This window comes from Ovis canadensis, chromosome 4, assembly GCF_042477335.2.
Source record: "Ovis canadensis isolate MfBH-ARS-UI-01 breed Bighorn chromosome 4, ARS-UI_OviCan_v2, whole genome shotgun sequence".
Classification (NCBI taxonomy): Eukaryota; Metazoa; Chordata; class Mammalia; order Artiodactyla; family Bovidae; genus Ovis; species Ovis canadensis.
The window spans coordinates 120955977-120977467 of NC_091248.1; the positions used below are offsets into that span (position 1 = coordinate 120955977).

Here is a 21491-nt window from a genome sequence, read left to right on the forward strand (position 1 = left end):
CCTGAATCTCTACCACTTCATCCATCCCACCACACTAACGTCATCTCATCAGGGGACTCTTTCCAATTACCGTCCCTCACATTGGAAAGACATGGTATTCTTAGACTTCAGTTTCCTTCCTAGCACTTATTATTACCTGATATTATTTTTGTGTTTAATTGTTTATCCCAACCTTACTTGAATGTGAAATAAATGAAGCAGTGTACAAAACAAGCATCCCTGCACTGTGGAGCTTATATCCAAGGGGGCAATGGAGATTATTCCAGACACAAAACAAAGAAGGCAAGTATTTAGATGTTAGTTTACTAACAAGGCCATAGAAAAATAAGGCAAGAAACAGGGACAGGAAATTTAATTTTATTTATTCATGGTCCATGTATGATGTTAGATATAAACCCATGAGAGCAAAGATGCATCTTCTGTGTATTATACACAATTATATACAGAAAAATATATTATATGCAAGCTATTCTTGAGACAAGTAGTGGTGAAAATATGACAATTTCTGGTAGAGGATGGACATATAAATGTTTAATATATGGTTTAAAAGTACAAGGTCCTGGCCAAGGCCCATAAGCCATGTCCCCTCTATCCTATTATTCTTAGTCTGCTTTCCTTCTTCTGGTTACCATTTTCCCTTCCTCTCTCCCCTTCCTTGGACCTTCCCAGTATCTCTGTAAATCTTTCACTGATGGGAATCCAGGCTTCAGGGACAGAACTACCAGGAGATCTCTGTGGTCTGCTTTTCCCCCCTTTTGGGTAACCATCACTAGATAAACATCACTAGATAAACACAAGAGAGGAGCCTGCTGAGCAACATCAGGAGCTGTGCCTGCACGAGCACTGGGTCAGAGAAAAGCTGAGTCTGCTCTTCGCTCTGCTGGAGTATTAGGAGAGGAGCCATTTCCCAGCTGCTCCCTGGCCCAGCCTTCAGATTCTTGGCGTCCTCCTCTAGAAGGCAGCCAAGCCAGAACTCCCCATCCTCATCCTCTCTGACACTTTCCTTTGTACAGGGGAACCCTGAGAACACACTCACCTGGATGCACAGCCTCCTCTGCCACTTCTGATGCTCTCTGGGGCTCATGCAGGGCTACTCCTGTCTGGCTACTGCTGAGCTGAACACAGGAGTTGGAGCTATTTTGTGCTGCCTCCATGCATGGTAAAGAAGGAAACTGTCCTCAGGGAGGAGTTAGGAAAAATGCCCAGAAATAACAGTGTTGTGGGGAGCAGAGGGTCTCTCTCTCTCTCCTTTTCTCCCACTTCCCTCCTTCCCGAGGGGACTTGGTCATTGAGGACCCTGTTCTTAATTAGCCCAGGCTCAGGGCACCCCTCAGCAAGCAGTCTTGGGAGAGCTGAACAAACTTTGATTCATTCTCATCCTTGAGCAATTAAGTTTCAGAACTTTTTCAACTTTTTTGTTTAATTGGAAACCCAAGATCTCATCAGAGGCTTCTCAATTCAAGGCTGCCTTCTCAAAGACCCCAAGTCTAGGCTTCCAGAAGATGTTTCAAACTCTGAGCAGATCACCCCTTTTGTTCTTTATCCTATGCTCTCCCCAGGATTCACTTGATAATTGGAGCCAAATTCAGCTCATCACCCTCCAATAGGAAAATCTGTAATTGACCTCTAAAATATGCCCCAATAACTTAAAAAAGGGCTGCATTTTGGTCTCAGTCAAAATTTAACCTCAACAAAAATCCCCCGAGGATCTCCCAAACCCCATGGAAAGTTTCTACCCCTAAGTCTAACTGCTCTAGGCTACTGTCTCAGGTTTCCACTCTTCTCATACATGTGGCTTTGTATGATTCCAAGCAAGGCTCTTGCAGGCATTGATCTCCATGGAATGTCCCTGATCACCAGCTGGCCAATTCCATATAGGGAGAGTATAAAACTAGCCGAATGCAAGTAGTTATATTTACAACCTGGTACAACTGAAAATATAAATTGGTGCTGGAATGAGGCAGACATGTGAAAGTTACAAAGCATTTATTGAAATTTGTATTTCATTTTATATATACCTGTTAAATCTGAGAATGTCACTGTTACAGAAGGCTATAAATTGAGAATAATATTCCTTCCATCCTTCAAACTGCCCATGCCCAACCAGATTGCAATATAATCTTAAACAATCTTTAAAAAATCTTGTAAGCAGATATCTACATATTCCTTTGAAGAAAATGTTGTAAAAATGTTATACACCATTTTCCCTTTCATTTAACAATATATAAAAGATACCCTCCCATATTGACACATGCTGTTCTGCTTCTGTTTTTTGCATAGTGTTCCTTCATATGGATGTCCTGCTGTTTATTAGGCAGCCCTCTGTTGCTCAACTTCATTGTTTTCATTGTAAAAATTAAGCTACACTGTTTTCAAAATTTATAAGTCCAAAAAATTTTTGTATATGGAAAAATCCCTAGAGTTAAAATTTCTAGGTGAAGGAATTCCACACTTGTTGTACCTACAGCATTTTATTGGCACTGAATTAGTATACTCTACAGATTTTGGATTGATTTGAACAACCACGAGCACTGTATGGTAGGAGAGCTCTTCCATCTCCTGATGTAATTCTCACCTAAAATATAATCAAAATTTTATGTTAATTTTAAATTGAAAGACCAAAAATAAGGCATATTTTAAGAGAAAACAAATTAAAACCCAATAAAATGGTAAACGTTCTATAACATAAACATTACCAACAGTGACTCAAAAAGAAACTGAACAACCAGAAATTTCTAAACATGTTCAGTGAACTGAATTCATTAGAATTGATCTGAATTAGAAACATTCTCAGGGCTTCCCAGGTGGCTCAGTGGGTAAAGAATTCTCTTGCAATGTAGGAGACATAGGAGATGTGGGTTGATCTCTGGATCAGGAACATAACCTGGAGGAAGGCATAGCAACCCACGCCCCATATTCTTGCCTGAGAATCTCTTGGACAAGGGAGCCTGGTTGGCTTCAGTCCATAGGGTTGCAAAAACCCAAATATGATTGAAGCAACTGAGCACAAGCAAGAGAAACATTCTCAGAAAGGAAACTACAATTTCAGATGGACTTACTGGTGGATTCAATCAAATTTTTAAGGAAGAAATAGTATCACTCTTATACAAAATCTTCCTAAAAATAAGTAGAAGCAACTCTGCTCCATTCCTCTTATTATCTTATTATTTATACCACCATTATCTTGGTATTGAAGACACCACAGAAAAGTAAATCTACAAACCAATATTCCTCATAAATAGAAATTTAAAAATCCTCATTAAATACTTGAAAATTAAACTCAACAACTATGTAAAAAAAATTAGTGATTTAATTTCACAAATGCCAGATTGATTTAATATTTACAGATCAATTAATATAATTCATCGTGTTTAACAGTATTAAAGATCAGTTCAGTTCAGTCGCTCAGTCCTGTCTGACTCTTTGTGACCCCATGGACTGCAGTACGCCAGGCCTCCCTGTCCATCACCAACTCCCAGAATTTACTCAGACTTATGTCCACTGAGCCAGTGATGCCATCCAAACATCTCATCCTCTGTCATCCCCTTCTCCTCCTGCCTTCAATCTTTCCCAGCATCAGGGTCTTTTCAAATGAGTCAGTTCTTTTATTTTTTTAAATTTTTATTATTATTTATTGTATTATTATTATTATTTTTACTTTACAATATTGTATTGGTTTTGCCACACATCAACATGAATCTGCCATGGGTGTAACACATCTTCCCAATCTCGAACCCCCTACCCACCTCGCCCCCAACATCATCCCTCTGGGTCATCCCAGTACACCAGCCCCAAGCATCCTGCACCCTGCATCGAACCTAGACTGGCAGTTCGTTTCTTATATGATATTATACATGTTTATATCACGTGAGTCAGTTCTTTGCATCAGGTGGCCAAAGTTTTGGAGTTTCAGCTTCAGCATCAGTCCTTCCAATGAACATTCAGGACTGATCTCCTTTAGAATGGACTGGTTGGATCTCCTTGCAGTCCAAGGGACTCTCAAGAGTCTTCTCCAACACCACAGTTCAAAAGCATTAACTCTTCGGCGCTCAGCTTTCTTTATCGTCCAACTCTCACATCCATACATGACCACTGGAAAAACCATGGCTTTGACTAGACGGACCTTTGTTGGCAAAGGTCTCTGCTTTTCAATATGCTGTCTAGGTTGGTCATAACTTTTCTTCCAAGGAGTTCAGTTCAGTTCAGTCACTAAGTCCTGTCTGACTCTTTGCAACCCCATGAACTGAAGCACGCCAGGCCTCCCTGTCCATCGCCAACTCCCGGAGTCCACCCAAACCCATGTCCATTGTGTCAGTGATGCCGTCCAGCCATCTCATCCTCTGTCGTCCCCTTCTCCTCCTGCCCTCAATCTTTCCCAGCATCAGGGTCTTTTCAAATGAGTCAGCTCTTTGCATCAGGTGGCCAAAGTATTGGAGTTTCAGCTTCAACATCAGTCCTTCCAATGATCCCCCAGGACTGATCTCCTTTAGGATGGACTGGTTGGATCTCCTTGCAACCCCAGGGACTCTCAAGAGTCTTCTCCAACACAACAGTTCAAAAGCATCAATTCTTTGGTGCTTAGCTTTCTTCACAGTCCAACTCTCACATCCATATATAACCACTGGAAAAACCACAGCCTTGACTGGACAGAAGTTTATTGGCAAAGTAATTTCTCTGCTTTTTAATATGCTCTCTAGGTTGGTGCTGGAGAAGACTCTTGAGAGTCCCTTGGACTGCAAGAAGATCCAACCAGTCCATCCTAAAGGAGACCAGTCCTGGCTGTTCATTGGAAGGACTGATGCTGAAGCTGAAACTCCAGTACTTTGGCCACCTGTTGGAAGAGCTGACTCTTTTGAAAAGACCCTGATGCTGGGAGGGATTGAGGGCAGGAGGAGAAGGGGACGACAAAGCATGAGATGGCTGGATGGCATCATCGACTCGATGCACATGGGTTTGGGTGAACTCCGGGAGTTGGTAATGGACAGGGAGGCCTGGCGTGCTGCAATTCATGGAGTCGCGAAGAGTCAGACATGACTGAGCGACTAAACTGAACTGAACTGAACTGAGGTTGGTCATAACTTTCCTTCCAAGGAGTGTCTTTTAATTTCATGGCTGCAATCACCATCTGCAGTGATTTTGGAGCCCAGAAAAATAAAGTCAGCCAATGTTTCCATTGTTTCCCCATCTATTTCCCATGAAGCGATGGGACCAGATGCCATGATCTTAGTTTTCTGAATGTTGAACTTTAAGCCAACTTTTTCACTCTCCTCTTTAACTTTCATCAAGAGGCTCTTTGGTTCTTCTTTGCTTTCTTCCACAAGGGTGGTGTCATCTGCATATCTGAGGTTATTGATATTTCTCCTGGCAATCTTGACTCCAGCTTGTGCTTCCTCCAGCCCAGCGTTTCTCTTCATGTACTCTGCATAGAAGTTAAATAAGCAGGGTGACAATGTGCATCCTTGATGTACTCCTTTTCCTATTTGTAACCAGTCTGTTGTTCCATGTCCAGTTCTAACTGTTGCTTCTTGACCTGCATATTGGTTTCTCAAGAGGCAGGTCAGGTGGTCTGGTATTCCCATCTCTTTCAGAATTTTCCACAATTTATTGTGATCCACACAGTCAAAGACTTTGGCATAGTAAGTGTCTATTAATTTCTTGGCTGCAATGAGCATCTGCAGTGATTTTGGAGCCCAAAAATATAAAATCTGTCACTGTTTCCACATCTATTTGCCATGAAATGATGGGACCAGATGCTGTGATCACTTCAATAGAGGCATAAAAGTTATTTAACAAAAAGTCAGCATTTATGAGTAAAAATGCTCATTCAACTGGGAATAAAGGAAATCTTTTGCAAACTGAAAACACCATCTACCAAAGCCTGATGCTAATATGAAATCTAATGATGACGATAATACTTTCCCCTAAGACAGGAAATAAGACAAAGATTACCTGCTGTCATCCCTTCTACTAAAAATTGTACTGGAATTCCTAACTAGTGCAATATATAGCAAGATAATGAAATTAGAGCATACAGTTAGGAAATAAAGAAATAAAATACTTGTTTACAGACTTAATTCTATATGTAAAAAATCCAAAGTAGTCCACAAAAACGTAACTAGAACTAATAATGATTATCGAGGTCATAGGATAAAAGTTCAATATTCAAAATGTTATTATTTTACTCTACACTAGCAAGAAACATTGGAAATAGAACTTAAAATATAAATATAATTTACAATAATATCCAAATATAAAAAAATAAAAGACACATTTAACAAGCTATGTGAGTGACCCAAACACTGAAATCTATAAAACATTGCTAAAATTAAAAAGGACTGAAAAAGGTGAAGAAATATTCTACTTCCATAAATCAGAACACACAATTTTGTGAGAATTAATTCTCTCCAGTTTCATCTATAGAGTCAATGCAATTGCAATTAAATTCCCAGGAGACATTTTTCTTAAACATTAAAAAGATGACTGTATGATTTCTACACAGTTTTGAAGGACCTAGAATAGTCAAAATATTTTTGAAAAAAAAAAAAAAGAACAAAGTTGGAGGACTCACAATACACATTTAAAGACTTACTACAAAACTATAGTAATCAAGACAGTAAGTTACTGATATAATATTATGTGGATCAATGCACATGTAGACCAATAAAATAGAACAGAGAATACAGACACAGATCCAAACATATAACTACAGGAATTGTTTGTGAAGAAATGGAGCAACTGGAACTCTCAGACATTGCTGGTGGGAATGCACAATGGTAAAAATAACAGTTAAACATATCAATATCTTACCATACAAACCTGAAATTCCACTATTAGAGTTTCCTAAGATGAAGGAAAACATGCATCCACCAGACATGTTTATAAATATTGGTGGCTTGATTCAGAATAAACTGCAAAAATCCCAATGACAATTTTTAGGTAAAAAATATATATATATTTATTTTAAATAAATGATGGCACATCCAGACAGTGGAATATTGTTGTTGTTCAGTAACTCAGTTGTGTCCGATTCTTTGCAACCCCACAGACTGCAGCATACCAGGCATCCCTGTTCTTCACTATCCCATGGAATTTGCTCAGATCTATTGCTGAGTGGAATACTACAGTTCACACACAATTTTGAACTGTATGATTGATGTATCATTATGGATAAGTTTCTGCAGGATTATATCAAGCAAAAGAATCCCAATATAAAGTTAATACTATTTTCAGTTCAATTCAGTCACTCAGTTGTGTCTGACTCTTTGTGACCCCATGGACTGCAGCATGCCAGGCTTCCCTGTCCATCACCAACTCCTGGAGTTCACTCGGACTGATGTCCATTGAGTCAGTGATGCCATTCAACTATCTCATCCTGTGTCATCCCCTTCTCCTCCCGCCTTCAATCTTTCCCAGCATCAGGGTCTTTTCCAGTGAGTCAGTTCTTTGCATCAGGTGGCCAAAGTTTTGGAGTTTCAGCTTCAACATCAGTCCTTCCAATGAATATTCAGGACTGATTTCCTTTAGGATACACTGGTTGGATCTCCTTGCAGTCCAAGGAACTCTCAAGAGTCTTCTCCAACACCACAGTTTCAAAGCATCAACTCTTCGGCACTCAGCTTTCTTTATAGTCCAGCTGTCACATCCATACATGACTACTGGAAAAACCATAGCTTTGACTAGATGGACCTTTGTTGGCAAAGTAGTGTCTCTGCTTTTCAATATGCTGTCTAGGTTGGTCATAACTCTTCTTCCAAGGAGTAAGCATCTTTTAATTTCATGGCTGCAGTCACCATCTGCAGTGATTTTGGAGCCTCCCCCAAATAAAGTCAGCCACTGTTTCCATTGTTTCCCCATCTATTTGCCATGAAGTGATGGGACCAGATGCCATGATTTTAGTTTTCTGAATGTTGAGTTTTATGCCAACTTTCACTTTCATCAAGAGGCTCTTTATTTAATTCTTCTTGGCTTTCTGCCATATGGGTGTTATCATCTGGATATCTCAGGTTACTGATATTTCTCCTGGCAATCTTGATCCCAGCTTGTGCTTCATTCAGTCCATCATTTCTCATGATGTACTCTGCAAATAAGTTCAATAAGCAGGGTGACAATATACAGGCTTGAGTTGACATACTCCTTTCCCGATTTGGAACCAGTCTGTTGTCCCATGTCCAGTTCTACCTGTTGTGTCTTGACCTGCATACAGGTTTCTCAGGAGGCAGGTCAGGTAGTCTGGTATTCTCAACTCTTGAAGAATTTTCCACAGTTTGTTTTGATCCACACAGTTCAAAGGCTTTGTAATAGCCAATAAAGCAGAAATATATGTTTTTCTAGAACTCTCTTTCTTTTTTGATGATCCTTTGGATGTTGGCAATTTGATCTCTGGTTCCTCTGTCTTTTCTAAATCCAGCTGAAACAACTGGAAGTTCATGGTTCACATACTGTTGAAGCCTGGCTTGGAGAATTTTGAGGATTACTTTGCTAGCATGTGAGATGAGTGCAATTGTGTGGTAGTTTGAGCATTCTTTGGCATTGCCTTTCTTTGGGATTGAAATGAAAACTAACCTTTTTCAGTCCTGTGGCCACTGCTGAGTTTTCCAAATTTGCTGGCATATTGAGTGCAAACTTTCACAGCATCATCTTTTAAGATTTGAAATAGCTCAATGGGAATTCCATCACCTCCACTAGCTTTGTTCATAGTGACACTTCTAAGGCCCGCTTGACTTCGAATTCCAGGATGTCTGGCTCTAGGTGAGTGATCAGACCATCGTGATTATCTGGGTCATGAAGCTCTTCTTTGTATGATTCTTCTGTGTATTCTTGCCACCTCTTCTTAATATCTTCTGCTTCTGTTAGGTCCATACCATTTCTGTCCTTTATCGAGGCCATCTTTTCATGAAATGTTCCCTTGGTATCTCTAATTTTCTTAAAGAGATCTCTAGTCTTTCCCATTCTATTGTTTTCCTCTATTTTTTTGCATTGATCACTGAGGAAGGCTTTCTTATCTCTCCTTGCTATTCTTGGGAACTCTGCATTCAAATGGGTATATCTTTCCTTTTCTCCTTTGCTTCTCTTCTTTTCACAGCTACTTGTAAGTCCTCCTCAGACAGCCATTTTGCTTTTTTGCATTTCTTTTTCTTGAGGATGGTCTTGATCCCTGTCTCCTGTACAATGTCACGAACCTCCATCTTGAGTCTATTTGTCGTATGTATACATATTTTATAGGTATACCTATGGCCAATTCATGTTGATGTATGGAGAACCCATCACAATATTTTAATTATCTAAATAAAAGTCTAATTAAATTAGACCTTAATTTAAAATTTTAATTATAAATTAAAATTTAAAAAATCAATTGAAGATATATGTTTGGATCTGTGTCTGAATTTTGTATTTTATTGGTCTGCATGTCCTTTGATCTGCATGATGTTATGTCAGTAGCATTCTGTCTTGATTGTGTGTGTTTAGTCACCAAGTCATGTCCGACTCTTTTTTGTGATCCCACGGACTGTAGCCTGCCAAGCCCTTCTGTCCATGGGATTTTCTAGGCAAGAATACGGGGGTGGGTTGCCACTCCTTCTCCAGGAGATCTTTCCAACCCAGGGACTGAACCTGTGTCTCCTGCATTGACATGAAGGTTTTATAACACTGAGCCACCAGGGAAGCCCTCTGTCTGATTACTGTAGCTTTATAGTAAGTCTTTTAATGTGTACTGTGAGTCCTCCAGCTTTGTTACTTTTTAAAAAATTTATTGGGTATTCTAGGTCCTTCATATTTTCACAGAAACGTTAAAGTCACCTTTATGATGTTTTTTTAAAAAGCCTCCTGGGATTTGATTGAAATTGTATTGAGTCTATATACTAATATGGAAAGAATTGAAATTCTAACACAGTTGCAGTTGCATGTTCTGATTTATGAAAAGAGAATATTCACCTATTTAGATCTATTTAATGTCTCTCAGCAGTGTTTTACAATTGTAAGGATACATGCCATGCACAGTTTTTTTTAATGTGTTCTGTAGTTTTTCATGTTTTTGGATATTATTGTTACAGATTTTTTATTTCCATTCACAATGTTCATTGCAAGTTTAGAGCAATGCAATAAATGTTTGTTTATTGAGCTTTTATCCTGTAACCTTGATAATCATTTATTAGTTCTAGTAACTTTTTTGTGGACTTTTTAGGATTTTCTACAAATAGAATTATGTCTGTAAATAAATAATTTTGTTCATTTCCTATGCTTTCCATTGCATTTTCTTTCTGTATTGTATTAGTTAGCACTTCCAGTATGAAGCTGAGTAGAAGTGATGAGAACAGATATCTCTGTCGTGTTCCCTGTCTTAGAAGAAGGCATTGTCTCTTATAAGGCTTCATATTAGCACTATGATTTTGTTAAATGCTACTTTCAGTTTGAGGAAGATTCTTTTGATTCCTATCTGAATGAGAGTTGTAATCAAAGGTTATTCTTTTTTGGTAAATAGCTTTTCTGCCCCTCTTGAAGTGGTCATGTAGTTTTTATCTTTACTTCTGTTAACATGGTGATTTATATTAATTAATCTCCTAATATAAACCAACCTGGCATTTCTGGAATAAAATCATCACTTCATTATGGTGTATTGTTTTCTTTACATACAGCTGGATTTGAATGTTTAGTATTTTTATTAAGGAATTTTGCTTCAATGTTCCTGAGGAATATTGCTTTTTAGGTTTATTTTCCTGTGATGCCTTTAGTATCAAAATAATTCTGGCTTGATAAAAAGAATGGGGTAGTGATCTCTTTTCCTCATTTTTGCTAGAAGATTTTGTGTAGGGTTCGTGTTATTTCTTCCATAAATGTTTGATAGAATTCACCAGCAAACCCATCTGAACTTGTAGTTGTCTGTGTGGGAAGGTTTTTAAGTAGGAACTCATTCATTTAACAAATTGTGGGATCAGTTGTTCAATTTCATTTTAGTTAGTTATAGTAATTTTTACTGAAAGAAAAGATTTTCTGTGGATTACCAATTGATTTTTCTTTTGAGATATTTTTGTTGCCTTCAATTTAAAATTAAAATGAAATTTTGATTATCCCTTTGGTTGGTTGTGGATCAAGAAGTCAACAACTCACATATCATAGTGATGTGAAAAACAATCCAGAATCTATAGAGTGTAAATAGTCCCAATGGAAGGAAATAGCTAAAACATATTTAACTTTTGAACTAAAAATTCCAGCTCTATGGATTTGCTCCAAATAAAATTTGTATAGACTTATAAATGTCTGACAATTTATAACATCAATTTTCAAAAAAAAATTAGAAAAAACAACAAAAAGTTATCAATAGAGGGCTTGCTAATAAGGACATGAATAAAATGAAAAACTATGTAAACACAGTATGGCAACATGTGTTGATATGGGAGAGACTCTTTTGTATGTTGTTAGGTGAGAGAGTAATGGGGTGGCAAAGAGTCGAACATTACTGAGCAACTGAACACAACAATAAAAGCTGTGAAACAGATTTTCCCAGCATTTTCTTCCAAAGAAAATGTAGATGCCTGCTTAGGAAATTTTCCCTAGATTATATGGCAGTTGGGTTGGGATCAGACAGTTTGAGGAATGGAAGGAATATTATTCTCAAGTTATACTCTTCCATACCAGCTGACATTCTTGGATTTAAAGGTGTGTTTAAACTTGAATCCAAAAATCTACGTAAATGTTTTGTAAGTCTCACATGTGTCTCTTACTCCAGCACCAAGCAGATTTTCACTTTAAATTTTGTCGATCGTTCCAGGTTGTAAACAAAACTGCCTCCATTAGACTGTCCTCAAGCTCTTCCCACATAGAAGTGCCCAGCTGGTGGTTAGGGACATGCCATGGAGATTAGTGTCTGCAAGCACCTTGCCTGAGTGCTAATAGGTGCACAGGTATGAGAATAGTGGACACCTGAGACAGTAGAGGAGAACAGAGTTGGATTTAGGGGTGGAACTTCTTCACGGGATTTCCAGGGGCCTACAGGTTATTATCAGGAGCCTCCGTATAATGGGTCAAGGAGAATTAAAGCTTTGGTGTGGGGGGGGGGGGTTGGTTTGCTGAAGTGAAGCTTTGAGATCCAAATGCAGGCTTTCCTTAAATATTGGGGTATATTTTTGAGTCAATCATTGGAGCTTCCTATAGCTGGATGAGGAGGGAGCTGATTTTGACTCCAATTATCTATGAGAGTCCTGGGAAGAGCTTAGGACAAAGAGCAGAAGCGATGACCTACTCAGAGTCTGAGACATCTTCTGGGAACCTAGACTTAGGGCCTTTGTGAAGGCAGACTTGGTATTAAGCCTCTGATGAGCTTGTATTTTCTCTATGAACAAAAAGCTGAAAAAGTTGTGAAATGTAATTGCTCAGGGATGGGAAGGACTAAAAGTTTGTTCTGCTTTCCCCAGACAGGATGCCCTAAGCTTGGGCTAATTAAGAGCAGGGTCCTCCGTGACTAAGACCTCTTGGGAAGGAGGGAAGTGGGAGAGCAAAATGAAAGAGAGAGAGAGAGACCCTCTGCTCCCCACAACACTGTTATTTCTGGACATTTTTCCTAACTTCTCCCTGAGGACAGTTTCCTTCTTCACCATGCATGGAGGCAGCACCAAGTAGCTCTGACCCCTGTGTTCAGCTCAGCAGTAACCAGACAGGAGTAGCCCTGACTGAGCCCCAAAGAGCATCAGAAGTGGCAGAGGAGCCCCTGAATCCAGGTGAGTGTCTTCTCAGGGTTCCCCTGTACAAAGGAAAGTGTCGGAGAGGGTGAGGATGGGGAGTGCTGGCTTGGCTGCCTTCTAGAGGAGGATCCCTAGAGTCTGGAGGCTGGGCCGGGGAGAAGCTGCAGAGTGGAGAGCAGAGTCAGCTCTTCTCTGGCCCTGTGCTGCTGCAGGAGCAGCTCCTGATGTTGGTCGGCAGGCTCCTCTCTCGTGTTTCTTCATCTAGTGGTGGTTACAGAAAACTGGGGAAAAGCAGACCCCTGAGATTTCCCAATGGTTCTGTCTTTGAAGCCTGGATTCCCATTGGTGAAAGATTTATAGAGTTATTGGGGAAGTCTCAGGAAGGGATGAGGAGAAGGGAAAAAGGGAATGTGAAGAACAAAGGCAATCCGAGAACAGTAGGATCTCAGAGCTGCGGCCTTACTACCTGACTAGGACCATGTGGTATTCAGTCATAAAGACTGTCCATTCAGTCATCATTTGTCAAAATGTTTCAGCATTTCTTTGGCTCCAGAATGTTTAGGACATTTCTTGCCTCTTTGGAGTTTACCTTCCAGTATCAAGTTCAACAAAATAAGTGAATTTCCTCTCCTGCTTCCTCGTTTCATTTTTCTTGGCATGACGGATTAACTATTTTATATACTTGTTTATAGAATAGCTTCCATTCTCTCCTTGAATCTAAGCACCGCACACAGGGATTTTTAGTTTGCTGTGTTCACTGCAGCATTTGTTTAATGTTAAATGAAGGAGTGAAGTAAGAAACTGAGTGTATAACATCATGTCAGATAGTGCTATGAAGTGCTATGAAGAAAGCTAACTGTGAGAAATGAACAGGTCTTTCAGGTTCTGGGGAAGGTGAATGGAAAGAGTCCTCCGAGGAGATGAAGTAGCATGGTTGGATAGCCAAAGTGAGGGGCAGACATCCAGACAACCTGAGTAACTGAGCACCTTGGACCTGAACTTGTGAAAGTCAGGTACCACCTTTCTTTCCTGTCAAAACTTTTGTGGGGGTGTGGGAGGATGGTGTAAGAGAAGACTGAATCTGCAAAGGGAAATCATCCTAAACTCCAGAGTTTCCATTAGGAATATTACCTGATTTGTAACATAGACATCTTAATCTGGGGAAAGCAGAGATGGTGCTCTGGGACCCTCTGCCTCTCTTCTGCTGAACCCTAAGGAATCTCTGTAATACCCACCAGGATGAAGGGTGGGATAAAATTCACTCTTTTGAACATCCTCTGGAATGTCACTATATCATCTACTACAGGTAAGCTAAGAGGAAAGAACAAACCCCGGATCTAAGGGACTGACTCAGCATCAAAACCGGCCAATTTTTTAGGTCTTAACCTGTGAAAATGCACATCTAGTGGAGGGAAAACACAAGACAGGTGTTCTTCACACCAGTGGAGAGGATGCAATCTTCATCAATTCGAGGCAGTGAACTTTCAACTGGACCGGAGGTGACAACATTTACGTCTGACTTTGTGCAGAGCATCCTCATAGAGGCACCTCACCTGGTCCCCTGGTTGGAAACGGTTCCTCATCCTAGGCTGTCCTTATCTCTTGACAGCAAGACCTTGTGGAGCAGCGTTTCTTTTCTTTTGATCTCTAGGTTTCCCGAGGAGCAGAAACAAGGACTGAATGATGAGCAATCACTCAACTGTCACTGAATTCTGCCTTTTAGGGTTCCCTGGGTCCCAGGAACTCCATCACATTCTTTTCGCTGTATTCTTTCTCTTCTACTCAGTGACAGTAATGGGGAACACCGTCATCATTGTGATTATCTGTGTTGATAAACATCTACATTCCCCCATGTATTTCTTCCTTGGTCATCTCTCCACCATGGAAATGCTGTCAACATCTGTTATCGTCCCAGTGATGCTCTGGGGGTTGCTGCTCCCTGGGATGCAGACAGTGTCTCTGGCTGCATGTGTCACCCAGCTCCTCCTGTACCTTGCTCTGGGAACCACAGAGTTTGCCCTGTTGGGAGCGATGGCTGTGGACCGTTACGTGGCTGTCTGTAACCCCTTGAGGTACAACACCATTATGAACAGCCACACCTGCATCTCGGTGGTGATTGGGTCATGGGTGTTTGGGTTCCTTTCCGAAATCTGGCCAGTCTATGCCACATTTCAGTTTACCTTCTGAAAATCAAATGTCTTAGACCATTTTTATTGTGACCGAGGTCAGTTGCTCAAGCTGTCCTGTGATGACACTGTTTTCACAGAGTTTGTTCTGTTTTTAATGGCTGTTTTCATTATCATTGGTTCTCTGGCCCCAACAATTGTCTCCTACACCTACATCATCTCCACCATCAAGATCCCCACCGCCTCTGGCCGCAGGAAAGCCTTCTCTACCTGTGCCTCCCACTTCATCTTTGTTGTCAACGGCTATGGCAGCTGCTTGTTCCTGTTTGTGAAACCCAAACAAACACAGGCAGCCGAGTACAATAAGATAGTTTCCCTGCTTATTTATGTGTTAACCCCTTTCCTGAGCCCTTTCATCTACACTCTCCGGAATGACAAAGTCAAACAGGCTCTTCGAGATGGAGTGAAAAGTTGCTGTCAGCTCATCAAAGATTAACTGTTCTCTGAATTTAGAGGGTATGATCTTGACTTTAGATGAGTCAGTTTCTAGAATATACTACTCTTAAATCGTCTCCATTATGAAAATAAAATAGAATCTACAACTCCTGATCAGGCCATGGAAGTAGACAAGGCATGTAAAAATGAGATCCAGGCTCTACTCACTAGAAACTCACAATGTTTGTTTCTATTTGCTTCCCCTGTGAACTCAAGAAAACATATTCTGAGGATGTGGGAAGACCTAGAAAAAAGAAAAGCATACATTTTCATAAATGTTCTATTGGACCCATATTGGTTTACAATTTTCTTGAAAATGTGTTTCCTGGGGGAGTAATGAAATGGGCATGTGAGGGGTGAGATGGATGGATAATGAATTCAAAGGCAGAGATGTGCACTTTGTTCCTCATAAGCTCTTCCTAGTCTTTTCCTATATTTTTGTGAAATTTCTGACAAGATGGCCATAAGTTTTAAAATATCCTGTTTCTCTTTGTCTCTTTGTTTCATATTTTCCTGGACTCCTTGCTACCAATACGTACATATGATGTTATATCCATTTTGCCATAGAATGAATCTAGAGGGGTGATATGGAGATGGGAATCCTTCTCACTTGGCAAATATTGGTGATGTAAAGATATGGAAATATTTTGGTCAGAAGGAGGAAAAACTTCCTTTCACTAAACTTCAGGGCATTGCTTTAGCCCCTCCCTTTTGAGGTGTATGTGTGGTAGAGACAGAGAAGAGTGAAATGACTAGTTCTGGAGGGAGCATCTTGTGTTTCACTGTTGCTGAAAACAGCTCTTTCTGTTCTGACCTCTCCCAAACCCAGACTTCAGGCTGAATAATGCATTTTGAGTCTTTGTTTTCAAATCAATTGTCCCTTTCATAGGTTTTCTCTGCGGGCCGACCATAACAAATGAGTCACTACCCACTTCATTCCCAGTTCCTCAGCAATTGCAGGGCATGGCTGTTTGGCAGGGTAATGACTGAAATTTCACATTCTTGGAGGAAGGGCTTTGGAGGTAGGAGTTTACTGAAAATGATGGCACTCAGTACCTCCTACCAGCTCTGAATTGAGAGGGGCAACTGAGCTGCCCAGCAGAGGTGGATGGGCTTCCTTATGTTTTCCAAAAAGTACTGTGTGAGGATGCTTTTCTGTTGGTGGGCATAGGCAAGACCACCTTGCCTATTGAGTTACTTGTACTGAATAGGACCCCGAGAGAAGGTGGTGAGTGAGGCCTTCAATCCAACCCATGCTCTGCTAGCAGCAAAGGGCCCCTGGTGGGACTGTGCTGGTTGAGAAAGTGTTGAAGACTCAAAGACAGGTACCCCTTCCTCTCAGGTTCATTTCATGAGGTCTCTTCTTCCTAGAGGAATCCCATTTTTCTAGTTCACTCACACAAGAGGACCTGTTCCTGATTTTCACAAAGCCTTGCACATCCTAGGCAGTGTCCTGTGAGGTAAGTAGTATGATGTCCATTTCACAAATGAGAAAATAGTGAGGATAAGAGATTAAGTGCCTTGCCAAACATTACTCCGTCATCAACTGTATCATATTCATCAGGTTGGAAAAGAGTAAACCTCTGAGAATACTGTTCTGATGTGAATTCTGGAGAATAGACTTTGATACACTTCTTATGAGAATATAAAACATTGTGGTCAAGGTAATTACAGAGTCTACTCATGGGCATCACCAGACTGTCAATACTAAAATCAGATTATGTTCTTTGCAGGGGAGATGGAGAAGCTCTAAACAGCCAGCAAAAACAAAACCTGGAGCTGGCTGTGTCTCAGAACATGAGCTCCTTAGTGCAAAATTCAGCCTTAAAATGAATAAGGTAGGGAAAACCAATAGACCATTCAAGTATGACCCAAATCAAATCCCTTATGATTATACAGTGGGGGTAATGAATAGATTCAAGGGATTAAATCTGGTAGACAGAGTACCTGAAGAACTATGTGTAGAGGTTTGTCACATTGTACAGGAGGCACTGACCAAAACCATCCCAAAGAATAAGAAATGTAAGAAGGCAAAGTGGTTGAGGAGGCCTTAGACATAGCTGAAGAAAGAAGAGAAGTGAAAGCAATAGAAAAAGGGAAAGATATATTCAACTGAATGCAGAGTTCCAGAGAATAGCAAGGAGAGAAAAGAAAGTCTTCTTAAATGAACAATATAGAGAAATAGAGGACAACAATAGAATGGGAAAAACTAGAAACCTCTTTAAGAAAACTGCAGCTAACAAGGGAACATTTCATGCAAGAATGAGCACAATAAAGGACAGAAATGGTAAGGACCTAAGAGAAGCAGAAGAGATTAAGAAGAGGTGGCAAGAATACACAGAAGAACTGTATGAAAAAGGTCTTAATGACTTGGATAACTATAATGGTGTGGTCACTCATCTGGAGCCAGACATCCTGGAGTGTGAAGAGAAGTGGAACTTAGGAAGTATTAGTATGAACAAAGTTAATAGAGGTTATGGAATTCCGGCTGAGCTATTTAAAGTCCTAAAAGATAATGCCATTATAGTGCTGCCCTCAATATGTGAGCAAATTTGGAAAACTCAGCAGTGGCCATAGGACTGGAAAGTCAGTTTTCCTTACAATCCCAAAGATGGGCAATTTCAAAGAATGTTCAAGCTACTGTACAATTGCACTCATTTCACATGCTAGCAAAGTTATGCTGAAAATACTTCAAGCTAGGGTTCAGAAATATGTAAACTGAGAAGTCCCAGATGCAAAAGCTCAGTTTAGAAAAGGCAGAGGAACCCGAGATCAAGTTGCCAACACTCACTGGATCATGGGTAGAGCAAGGAAATCCCAGAATAAACATCTACTTCTGCTTCATTGGCTATGATAAAGCCTTTGACTGTGTAGATCACAACAAACTGTTGAAAATTCTTAAGGAGATGAACTACCAGGCCATGTGACCTGTCTCTTGAGAAACCTGTGTGCAAAGTCAAGAAGCAACAGTTAGAACCAGACACGGAGCAACTGACTGGTTCAAAACTGGGAAAGGAATATGACAAAACTGTATATTGTCACCTTGTTTATTTAACTTATATGCAGAGGGCTGTGCATGCATGCTAATTTGCTTCAGTCCTGTCTGACTCTTTGTAACCCTATGGACTGTAGCCCACCAGGCTCTTCTGTCCATGGGATTCTCCAGGCAAGAATACTACAGTAGGTTGCCATGCCATCCTCCTCCAGGGAAGAATACTACAGTAGGTTGCCATGCCATCCTCCAGGGGATTTTCCAACCTAGGGATTGAATCTGGGTCTTCTGCAGCTCCTGCATTGCAGGTAGATTCTTTACCACTGAGCCCCAGAGTAGCCCATATGCAGAGTACATCATGTGAAATGCAGGGCTAGATGAATCACAGGCTGGAATCAAGATTTCCAGAAGAAATCTCAACAACCTCAGTTGTGCGAATGATACCACTCTAATGGCAGAGCATGAAGAGGCAGTAAAAAGCCTCTTGATGAGGGTGAAAGTGGAGAGTGAAAAAGCTGGCTTGATATACAGCATTCAAAAAACTAAGATAATGGCATACAGTCCCATCCCTTCATGGCAAATAGAAGGGGAAAAAGCAGAAGCAATGACAGGTTTTCTTTTCTTGGGCTCCAAAATCACTGCAGATGGTGACTGCAACCATGAAATTAAAAGATGCTTGCCCTTTGGAGGAAAGCTATGACAAACCTAGACAGTGTTAGAAAGCAGAGACATCACTTTGCCGTCTAGTCACATCTGTCTGTTCAAAGCTATAATTTTTCCAGTAGTCATGCATGAATATGATATTTGGACCATGAGAACTGAAGAACTGATGCTTTTGAACTGTGGTGCTGGAGGAGACTCTTGAGAATTCTTTGGACCACAAGGAGATCAACAAGTCGATCCTACAGGAAATCTATGCTTACTATTCATTGAAAGGACTCATGCTGAAGCTCCAATACTTTGGCCACCTGATCTGAAGAACTAACTTGGTGGAAGAACCCTGATGCCCTGGAAGACTGAAGGCAAAAGGAAAGGTGCTGCTGAGGATGAGATGGCTGTATGGCATCACTGAGTCAATGGACATGAATTCGAGCAAACTCCAGGAGATAGTGGCAAACAGGGGAGCCTGGGATGCTGCAGCCCATGGGGTCGCTGAGAGTCAAACATGACTGAGTGACTGAACAACAACACTAGTAAACTAGTGTACAGTGAATATACTATGACATATTTTCAAACTGAGATTTTCTTCAGCTTTGTTGAATTTTTTGATAAGCCCATAGAAGGAATTCTCCATCCCTCATGCAATGCTTTTTAAATTTAGTATTTTCATTTGACTCTCATATTTTTATCTTTTTACTGAAATTCCTCTCTTGCCTATTCCTGTTACCCACTTTTCCATTATATCTTTAACATGTGAAGCATAGTTATATTTTTTGGCATCAGGTGAATATTTTTGAATATGATATTATAAATTTTTAATTAATTTTTTTCAATTTTTATGTCATATTGTGTGGTAAGTCCTCTGGGCCTTAATATTTACATCTTAACTTTTAACTGAGTTCAGATTTATACTCACAATGCCAGTTAAATATAGAAACATTACTTCTATATAGCTCTGTTCTCATCCCCCTCTTCTGTGCTGTTATTATATTAATAAATATTATGTCACTATAGTGATAAACTTCATGTATATTGTTATAGTTATTACTTTATATATTTTTTAAAGAAGCTGGGTGAAAAAGAGTAAGGGTACATTTTTAACATTTGTTATGTGAACCTTGTTTACCCTTTCTGGTTCTCTTCATTTGTGCCTCAGACTTCAGTTGACATTTGGTGTCATTTGCTTATTCTGAAACAGCTTTTCTTCTATTCACTTCCTTTGTGCCATCAGTGGCAAATATATTACATTTATATATGTGATCCATTTAGTACACATTTATACAGTTTCTGTTTTTATAGTAATTTTTTAATCAGCAAATTGAAGTTTAGGGGGAAAATATGCATTCATACTGACTTTTATGTTACAATTACCAAATTAGGTTTATGTGCTTTTTCTACATTGCATAGATTGTAATTACCATCTTGGGTCTTTTGCTTTTAGTCAAAAGAATTTCCTTTAGTATTTTTTGTAAGGAAATGCAGTGAGTAATGCTAGCAAAAAATGTTTTTGTCTTAGTTGATCTCTTTTGCCTTCACTTTTGAGAGACTGTTTTGCTGGCTATAAGAACCATGACTGACCATATTTTTTTCTTTCAGCACCTTAAATACGTGATCCCATAGCAATCTAGTCTTATTTGTTCTGATGAGAAGTCAGTATTAATCTTAACTGGACGTCTTACACATACAATGTGGTTTTGCTCTTGCTGCTTTGAAGATTTTTGTCTTTTGTCTCTTTTCTCTTGAAAATTTTACTGTTATGTGCTTGTGTATGGATCTCTTTGGATTTATCCTTCTTGGATTTATAAAATAATGATTTTCATCAACTTTGGAAGCTTTCAACTATCATTTCCACAAGTAATTATTTATCTCCTTTGTAGTTCTATTCTGGTGCTATCATTCACGTGTGAGGTGCACTTAATGGAGTCCCATCTTTCTCTGAGGCTTTGTTCCATTTTCTTCATTTCTTTTAAAATTATTATGAAATGAAAATGGAGAGATCACAACAGACAACACAGAAATACAAAGGATCATAAGAGACTACTATCAGCAATTATATGCCAATAAAATGGACAACAGGGAAGAAATGGACAGATTCCTAGAAAAGTACAACTTTCCAAAACTGAACCAGGAAGAAATAGAAAAGCTTAACAGACCCATCACGAGCACAGAAATTGAAACTGTAATCAGAAATCTTCCAGCAAACAAAAGCCCAGATCCAGACGGCTTCACAGCTAAATTCCACCAAAAATTTAGAGAAGAGCTAACACCTATCCTACTCAAACTCTTCCAGAAAATTGCAGAGGAGGGTAAACTTCCAAACTCATTCTATGAGGCCTCCATCACCCTAATACCAAAACCTGACAAAGATGCCACAAAAAAAGAAAACTACAGGACAATATCACTGATGAACATAGATGCAAATATCCTTAACAAAATTCTAGCAATCAGAATCAACAACACATTAAAAAGATCATACAGCATGACCAAGTGGGCTTTATCCCAGGGATGCAAGGATTCTTTAATATCCACAAATCAATCAATGTA

The 21491-nt window shown here is 39.7% G+C and overlaps 1 protein-coding gene across 1 annotated transcript; it reads left to right on the forward strand.

Moving 5' to 3' along the window:
- The first annotated feature begins 14354 nt into the window (after window positions 1-14354).
- LOC138439755 (olfactory receptor 9A4-like) lies at window positions 14355-15296 on the forward strand. The gene is given in 1 exon segment (XM_069588849.1): window positions 14355-15296. A coding segment is annotated over 1 exon segment (942 nt).
- The last annotated feature ends 6195 nt before the right edge of the window (window positions 15297-21491 follow it).